At 34.5% G+C, this 9682-nt stretch overlaps 1 protein-coding gene and 1 pseudogene across 1 annotated transcript; both read left to right on the top strand.

Annotated features, from left to right (window-relative positions):
* The first annotated feature begins 3384 nt into the window (after positions 1-3384).
* LOC107699507 (kelch-like protein 38) lies at positions 3385-5219 on the top strand (annotated as a pseudogene).
* Positions 5220-5228: 9 nt separating this feature from the next.
* Positions 5229-6907, top strand: LOC107699508 (kelch-like protein 38). The gene is made up of 3 exons (XM_016500778.1): positions 5229-5527; positions 5620-5725; positions 6147-6907. The coding sequence occupies exons 1-3, from the start codon at positions 5396-5398 to the stop codon at positions 6434-6436; spliced, it is 528 nt and encodes a 175-aa protein (XP_016356264.1). The 5' UTR covers positions 5229-5395; the 3' UTR covers positions 6437-6907.
* Positions 6908-9682: the final 2775 nt, after the last annotated feature.

Below are 9682 nucleotides of genomic sequence, written 5' to 3'. Positions count from 1 at the left end.
GTATTAGGGCTGTCGCGGTTAATTATTATGTTTACATTCACTAATTTAAAATTTAATTCTGATCAGAAATCAATACATTAATTGTATTATTTTCTTTCATTCTTTCTTTCTTTTCTTTCTTTCTTTCTTTCATTCTTTTCTTTCTTTCTTTCTTTCTTTTCATAATTTGTTCTTTTTATAAATATTTTCTGGATAATATTTTTGTATTATCACAATGTATAATCATTTAATTTTGTGAATGGTTATTTGATTTAGTTGTCTTTTTCTAAATATTTTAAAAATAAATATTTTCTAAATAATATTTGTTATATCAGTATAATGGCAATGTAAAAAGCCGTTTTTTTATTTATTTTGGCAACAATTATTTTATGTATTTGTCTTACATTTGCACACAGTAAAAATGGATTTTAACACAAAAATATACAGCTGCCTTAATATTTATCAACAGCTATAGACGATATAATACTGTACACAATATAATGTTGTGAACGTTCAAGTATTTTTTTTTATTTCAATAGTTTCCTTAGACGTTCTCTTTCTTGCATTTGTAAACACTGTAAAATACCAATACCAGACTGCTGATAACATTACAGATGGTTTGTTTGCTCTGAACTTCGAAGAAGAAACTTTAGTATTTGCTGTTTGGTGATGGTGATTAGAACTTTTGCCACGACTTTGAAAGTAGAACATTCTCTCCAGGCCATATCAGAAAAAAGGCCGTAAGAAGTAGGTCATTCAGATCTGATACAACATGACCCAATTTGCTATCTCACTATTTGTTATGTTCCCTTAAATTTCTGCATGAGCGGAGCAAACTATGTATTATATCACTGTCATTCTAATCTTTTAGAGGTCAGCTTGCGATTCCTAATGGACATATTGCATTTTGCATTGCAACGCCATCAGTGGCACCACTTAATATGATGATAATGTAGAGCAACATACACAAGCACTTGTTGCTTCTACCCAATTCAGTGTTATACAAAAAAATGCAAATATAATTTCTCTTGTGCTGTAGAGAAGGGCTCTTGTTTTATGGTGGTCTGTTTTGGAAATTATGCAGTGTGTTGTAGCGTTTGAGGTGGATCACAAAGGAATCCATTATGGAACCAAAAGATGAAAGTGCTCTTCAAAATGTATCAGACATTGTGCCTTAATATATCTAAAATGTGCCTCTTTCTATTAGGACTACTTTTTGCTCTTCTCATGATGCATGCCAAACAGAAATTTCGAATGAATAGGCGCTGTTTGGGTGTCAATTACTTTAATGTGTTCATAGAAAATGTAAAAATGAGTAAATGAGTAACACACATATGTATAAACACAATGCAGCCCTGTAGATTAAGAATAAGAAATTAGATATAAGTGTATCTAAGCCATAAAATAACAATAATTATTTAAAAAATATAACAATTTTTATTCAAAATTATTTAATACTTTGATAGTAATATAATATTTTATGGCTTTTTTTTTTGTGGAGAATGTCTAAAGGTCATATCCTGCCATGTCTTGATGTGACTGTTATTTACCCTTCATTTACTCATGCAGTGATAAGCAGTGTTAATCAGTAAGGATGGTCTCCTGAGGCACAGGCGTTTTTAGTATGAGATAATTAACAAATGCACAACAGACTCACAGTAAATCTTGTGGATGCTGTAGAACAGAGCCAATCTCAGATATGTGAAGTAGTCTGCAGGCTTTAAACGTGCTATGAGCTCTCCTGACAGGTTACTTATCAAGATTTCTACCAAGAGACAGTTATTTCCGTAAAGGGCAGCTCTGGAGAATTTAAGGTCCCACCAACATGGCAATACGAAAATAAAAAAATTAATAATGAAAAATGTTTTGAAAATTGTGTGTATATGGAAGTTAGGTGACAAGTAAATATTTATTTATCTATCTATATTATTTATTTTATTTTATTTGTTTATTAATTTACACCACCCTTTAAAAAGGTTATGGCAGACAATTATCATTGTTTTATAATTTATTATTTGTTTATAAATATTATTATTATTTTATTTATTTGAATTTTATTTATTTATTTATTTTCTTGCTTGCTTGCGTGCTCTAGAACATCATACTAAATTCACTCTCTGATCTTACTGCTAATATTTTGCCTGCTGTAATCTTTTCAAAGGGTGTTGTGGTAGAAGTTCAAAGGGATTACTCAAGCTATTCATTTCAAGCCCTACAATGGGTAGGGAGGAGCAAAAATTTGTTTACCACAAATTTCTTAAACTGACATTCTAGTTTTCCATCATTTTGTTTCAGGAATTTCAGGTTGATGGTGATGCTAGAGTAAAAAGTAAAGTAATTCCAACTAAATCCTATCATGTAATACATTATTGCATTTGGCAGGTGATTTTATCCAAAGTAACTTACATTCAGGGTATTACATTATCAATTTGTGCCTTCTCTAGAAATCAAACACGAGAGAGAGAGGCCCAGTTCAGGAGGTTTAGTGCACAACAACAACAACAAAAAAAGGCTATTGCTGAGCCTGATATTTTGTTATTTTCCTATTTCAGGTTAAACTGTTACTAAAATTTCTCTATTTTTATTCAACACATCCCTGTATTTTTCACCCCGTGTGCTTTGAAAATAATTATTTTTAAAAAGATTTCTGAAAGTAGATATGATTGTATATAAATACATTTTTCTGTTTGATCAAATGTGGATACAGTTAGCATGTACAACATGTTATCTTACGGTACAAGAAAACATATTTATTTTTGAAGTCGTTTAACATTTTAGCTTACAGCATGAGAAACAGATGACAGCACAGGTGCAACTATTGCGTAATACCTCTCAGGGCACAAACACCCCAGTACAGGGAACTAACACTAGATGGCGCTGTTGATCTAACGCTATATTTCTTAAGAGCCTCAGTAGTTCACACAAATAATCTAATCATCAAAATTGTAAAAACTGCTTAGATAATTTAATAATAGATTATAGAGATATAGATTGAGATTGTGATTCAATTAATCTTTTTATCTGTTTAATTCGTTTTTCTCCCTACATTACTGATCATTACAACAGTTTATTTGCAGATGCTTCTGCAACTTCATACGCTTAGCGTGCAACCCTAGTGCAGGAGGACACTAAATTAGCAAGGCTACGTTCAGACAATACCCTCATCACTCAGCGTCAGCGGTGTCTAATTTATAACTGCGTATGTTTGGCTTCAAAGCTTTCAGCTGTTATGTCTCCTCATCCTGAGCCTTCATCATCCCTATGTTTAGTAACGACTGATGCCTGTAGTAACAATGCTGGCTTTGGGAGGGCTTAATTTAGAAACGGGGGTCTTTCCGAGTAACGTTACAAGGCTACCTCTTAGAATAGCATTTGGGCACCAGTGGTGTTGTTTACAGCCTCGGTAAACATACACACGTGGTGGAGCATGGAGCTTTCAGACACGCTATGCAGACAGTCAAGAAACTTGTGCTATGGAAAAACGGGGGCTGAGGGCGTACCATGAGGAGGTGTTCTGACAGAGAAGAGAGATTTCTATTTTTAGGGAGACTGGAAAGTACACTGAGGCCTCTCGAAGGATTTCTGAACAACAAATAACATACCGCAGTCGCCCCAGTCTCTATAAACGTCCAACATCCAACAACTTTCAGAAGTGAACTGATTTTGAAAACAGAGGGACGAGTTTGAGTTCTGTTTGAGGTTTGATGATACATAGATATGTACAGGACCATCTAGAATGTGCTTCAAATCAGCTGAGACAAGGTAAGGCAAGATATGGCTGACAAACCAGGTCTCCGAGTAGATGTTTTGACTGTAGGCACAACAACACCTGTGTAGATTGTAGGTAACAGCATGGCATGTGTTTATGATATGTCAGTCTTCAGGCAAACTGGACAACGCTAGTCTTGGGAGATTAATATGATTGTGTGGTGAACATTGTGTGGCTATAAAGTATGGTGACTAGGGTCCTTTTTTCCATCTTTTATCGTCTTCCATTCTATAGGTATCTTAATATGTGGAATTGCTGAATAAATTATGCATATGTGATGCTTTTGAAAATATTCACTTAATAATATGACTGAGTTTCACAGATGCAACTTCACACTAATGTTTAAGCATGTCATTGTGTCAGTCAGAACGATATGAATGTTTGTTTATTATTTATTCAAAGCATTTATTTTTATAAACATACTTTGATATATATATATATATATATATATATATATATATATATATATATACTTACATACATACAGGCGCACACACACAAAAACTGCATATTTACTGTATAATAGCCTGTATGTAATTTATTATATAATAAATTATATATTTGTATGGGGCATGATGCTATACTGTAGTGCCAAGGTCATGGGCTTCCAATGGAATAGATGAGAAGAGAAAATGTGTATCCTGGATGTTAGATAAAAGCTAAAAGCTGTAAATATAATATCGCTTCATTTTCAAAATCATTCGAGTAGTAATATGAAATGCATCTAAACTGCTGCAATTATTGTTTTCATGTACACAAAGAAAAATATCTTCTGCAATTGTGGCAACAAGTATCCAAATTACAGAAAATTAAACTTTTTTTACAGCTTAGATGAGCCAATTTCAGAAGTCTTGCATTTTAAAGACAAAATCCTGACTTCCACTCTCCTCCTGGAGCTGAATACCTTAAGGAAGGACTGAATTCTCACAGATGTTGTGCTTTGCTCTGAGGGCAAAGAGATCCCATGTCACCGCAATGTTCTGGTGTCCAGCAGCCCTTACTTCTATGCTATGTTTTGCAGCAGCTTCCTGGAGACCCAGAAACCCCAGATAAACCTCCAAGGTGTTCCTTATGACATTCTTACGAGTATGGTGGAGTATGTTTACACTGGGTCCATCAGCATCACCATGGAGCTGGTTCTCCCTCTGATGCAAACTGCCTCAATGCTTCAGTACGGAAGACTTTTTGAGGCCTGCTCCACCTTCCTGCAGGCCCAGCTCAGTCCAGACAACTGTCTGAGCATGATCCGGCTCGCAGAAATCCTGCACTGCTCAAGCTTGAGGGAAAAAGCAAGAGAGCTGGCCGTGAAGAGCTTCTCAGATGTGGTTGTCTCCGAAGACTTCTGCGAACTCTTGCTGCCCGAATTGGTGAGCTACTTGGAAGACGACAGACTTTGCGTTGAAGAGGAGCAAGTATTTAAGACTCTTCTAGCTTGGATCCATCACAACCCGTTCTCCAGACAGTAAACCATGAGAGCAGGAGGCCAGTGCACACCTAGCAACACCGTTTACACGCTTTCTCTCAAAACAAACCAATGGAGAATGGGCGAACCCATGCTGATGCCTCAATACACACCATCAGAGCTCCACCTATCTACATTTAATTTTCGTACTGGGTGGATTGACGGCTGTAGAGCGATACGACACCATGTTCAACCAATGGGAGGCCATGGCCCCCATGCCCACCGCAGTTCTGCACCCAGCTGTAGCTGCGCATAACCAGAGAATATATGTGTTCGGAGGAGAAGATGCCATGCAGAAACCAGTTCAAATGATCCAGGTTTGATATTTCAGGGTTATTTTGGATGTTTAATTGTAAAGAGCACAAATTTCAATGATTTTGAAGTGGTAAAAGATGTTTGTTCGTGATAGATGTACCACATAGGAAGGAATCTGTGGTGTAGGATGGAAACAAGGACGGTGAAGAACGTCTGTGCACCAGCTGCAGTGATTGATGATAAAATATACATTGTAGGCGGTAAGGAGTTTTTTTTTTTGTGTGTGTGTTATTGTAAAAATAGCGTTCCATTAAATCAAAATTCTTATTTTTTGTTGCCCGTTGAAGTGATTATTATAAATTATCTATGCAAATCATCAAACTTTGGAATTATTTGTTTATTTATTGAAAGAAGAATGATTTCTGAAGGATCATGTGACATGGAAGACTGGAGTAATGGCTGCTTAAGAATTCAGCTCTGCCATGCAGGAATAAATTACATTTTAAAATACATTCAAATAGAAAACAGTTATTTTAAATTGTAGTAATATTTATGTTAATATAAATGTTTTTACTGTATTTTTGATAAAATGATTACAGTCTGTTAGCATATGTCAAAATAGGAAAGAAAAAACAATCGCAATTTCCGTTTCATGCCAACTACATTTTTTTGTCTCAACAGGCTATACTAGAAGAATGGTAGCCTATGATGTTAAAACCAACAGGTTTGAAAAATGTGAAAATATGAAGGCCAGGAAGATGCATCACTCCGCTACTGTGGTCAATGACAAGATCTATGTCACCGGGGGCCGTTTCATTAACAGCCATGAGAGTGTGGAAGATTCAGACAGCTTTGACTGCTACGACCCAACGACAGACTCCTGGGCGTCAATGGGAACACTGCCATTCAAGCTATTTGACCATGGCTCAGTACCTCTGGTCTATCTCTCTGATAAGTTTCTGCCTACATGAATGTATTTGTGACAATGTAGCTTAGTCACTTCATACAAGTTTATAAATGTCTGTCTCTTTCTAACCTGTATTTGACAGATCATACTGAGAAAAATATAGAGTAAAAATACAAAGCATATTACGTTAGCAAAGTAATGAGACGCACACATTTTTCAAAGGTCTCTAAACGTGTTTGCACATGTTGCTTTTTGAATGTATGTGAAGTATTAGTAAAATAACTAGTAATAATTATTAAAATAGCTGAAAATATAAAAAATGAAGCTTAAATCATATAGCAGATACAAGTATGATATTTTTTTAACTTGATTTTTGATTAACATGTTACCTTTGAATCTCTGTTCAGTATTACTTTGCACTTGACACTGTATAGTTGCACAGTGTAAGTTTACATGAGTACTTTTATGTAAATACATTCCTTCATTTTGTAAACTGATTTCTTATTCATGTTTTTTCCCCCCAAGTATGTAGTGGTTACATCCTGTTGAAAATGAGTTTAATTGAACAATTATGTTTATCATTAAATGGTTCATAAAAAATTAATAATGCTTTTGTGTGTTATTTGTAAGTTGCCTTATCTGGCCGTTTAAATTGTATAGTTCATCCAAAAAATAAACTAAAAAACACACTAATCATTTGCTCAGTCTCATGTAGATCAAAACCTGCTGACTTGCTTTCTTGTGGAACACAAAACAAAATACTATAAAAGAAAAATTGGATCGTACTAACTTTTTTTTTGTAAACCTTTTATATTTCCACTAGTGCTGTCAAACAATTAATCGTGATTAATCGCATCCAAAATCAAAATATATGTGTCTGTACTGTATATTTATTATGTATATATAAATACACACACATGCATGTATATATTTAAGAAAAAAAAATGTAACATTTGTATATTCAATGTATTTATATATAATATAAATTATATAAATATATACATGTAAATATTTTTAAAATATATAGTTTACTGTATGTGTGTGTATTTATATATACATAATAAATATACACATTACACACATATATTACATAAAAACTTTTATTTTGGATGCGATTAATCGCGATTGATAATTTGACAGCACTAATTTTCACAGAAGTTAGAACCTCACAAGGGTAATAGACCTAAGGTGCGTCCCAAATTGCATACTTATGCACTATTCTGTAACGTTTTGTAGTGTTAATAGTGCTAGTGTGTTCACACTGAAAATTCCAAAACCAAAAAGTGCACTTTAAATACCCGAATGATGCACTTAAATAATACAAAATTAAGTGTGGAATGTTGGACACTCATGCACTCAACTGTCGCAGCTTTAATTACGTCGCGAAGGGGAAGGGGCTATCAGACTCCCGATTATTAATGACAAAATAACCTTATAAAATGCATACACTACATGGTTGAGTACATAGTGCATAAGTACATAGTGTTTAAGTGCATAGTGTATAGTGCGTCATTTGGCATGCAGTTCTAGTTAGGTTAAAGTTGTGAAGGATATTCTTTTCAATGACACACACTGTATAAAATCCTAGATCGTAATTTTCCAAAAGGCATTTTGTCAGCTGAACAATATTTCTCAGAGCCTTGCTTTCATTTCTGTCAAAAATTGGGTTTATTAAATGATGACAGAATTCAGATTTTTGGCGAATTATCCCTTTAATTGCTAAATAAAAACAACATATTTGTATAGCAACATATCTGTTTATTTGGTCCTTTAAATGTATAATCTCTTCTATTTGAAATTAAATGCATTCTTATCAATTGTTACATAGCTCTGTTGTGATGCATCATCCTACAGTACCTAGATCACAGATGAAGAAGCTCATCATTTGACATGCCACGGGAGGTGTGAAACATAAGGCAGCAGATGTGTGAGAGAAATGTGTGTCTGAGTATGAGTGTTACTGCCCTTTCTGAGTCTTACATGTCTTCCTGTCACTGTAACAAGTGTCAACATGCCCAGACATGAAACTGCGAATCACAAAGGTTTTGATGAGCCATTAAGAGACTTGCTACTGTCTCTTCTGATAGTGTGAATTCTTTGGTGGTATAAATTCACAATTCACAAGTTATACAAGTTCTTTGAACTTTGACATTAAGGATGATAAAAAAGGTGAACAACAATATCTGTGTTCTGATTACACAATGCAAAACGAGACCTATATACTGCATGTGCTCTGTGAGGTTTGCATTGATTATACTAAGTCAAATTCATATCTGAACATGTGCTGAATGATGGGGTTCAGTCAAGGCTATAGGTGATCTGATGTTATTTTGGGAAACAAACAAGGGAGAACTTTACACCCCCCAAAATCATGTGACTGGCCCAGATCGCAGATTTGGTTGGTCCAGGATGTAAATTGAAACATTTCACAGAGTGAACCTGAGGGAATGATGAAATCAGTGTAAGAGCAACAGCAACAGGTGTGTTAGTGAGCATGTGTGCGTGTCCGCTGACATGAACGCAAAACAAAAACACTTCTAGACATTTCCATCCACATCGTTACATGAACATTTACTTGTTTTGCTCGTTCACAGACAAATGTTGAGCTTTTCTTAGCTTTAAATCATGAAATGGAAATATGATTGTCATCTAGCCATCTACACGTCTAGGAAATCCCCTCATAGCACTTGTCCCTGAGCTGAGAGCCAAACAGTGACCATGGCTTGGGAAAATATATTTTAAGAGAAGAACAAATGTCACGTTGTTGAATGTATTTGCCTTGCAATTGAGGCAAATGCCTTCCTGATGTGCAGTTAAACTGTTGGAATGAAAAGCTAATGAAATGGGTCTCAAGTCAAAATGTTACTAAAACATTTCTGTCTTTTAAAAAGTTTAGACTACCATAACATCATTTATATTGGATATCTGCCTAAATGTTCTGCTTATTAATGTTTCCTAAATTAAACAATGACGCTATACTCATTATTCTTCCTTCTGAATAAAACTAGAATTCAATTGGTAAATTTATAAATAAAAAATGTAAACTACGTGTGTGTGTGTGTGTGTGTGTGTGTGTTCTATTTAAATATTTTTAAGATGTAATAAGAAAATGTTTTTAATTCTTAAGTCACATAATCCTACAGAAATCATTCTAATATGCTGATTTGTTGCTCAAGAAACATATGCTATTATTATAAAAAAAAAAACAGCTATACTAGGGCTGATACCTCGATATTAATCGATTCTCATTTTTAAGGAACAATATCGATTCTTAAAGGGGTCATATGATGTTGCTAAAAAGAACATTATT

The sequence above is a fragment of the Sinocyclocheilus anshuiensis genome, unplaced genomic scaffold (assembly GCF_001515605.1).
Source record: "Sinocyclocheilus anshuiensis isolate Anshui unplaced genomic scaffold, SAMN03320099.WGS_v1.1 scaffold670, whole genome shotgun sequence".
Lineage (NCBI taxonomy): Eukaryota > Metazoa > Chordata > Actinopteri > Cypriniformes > Cyprinidae > Sinocyclocheilus > Sinocyclocheilus anshuiensis.
The sequence above is the reverse complement of the archived record's forward strand: the minus strand, read 5'-3'. Positions and strand labels throughout refer to the sequence as shown.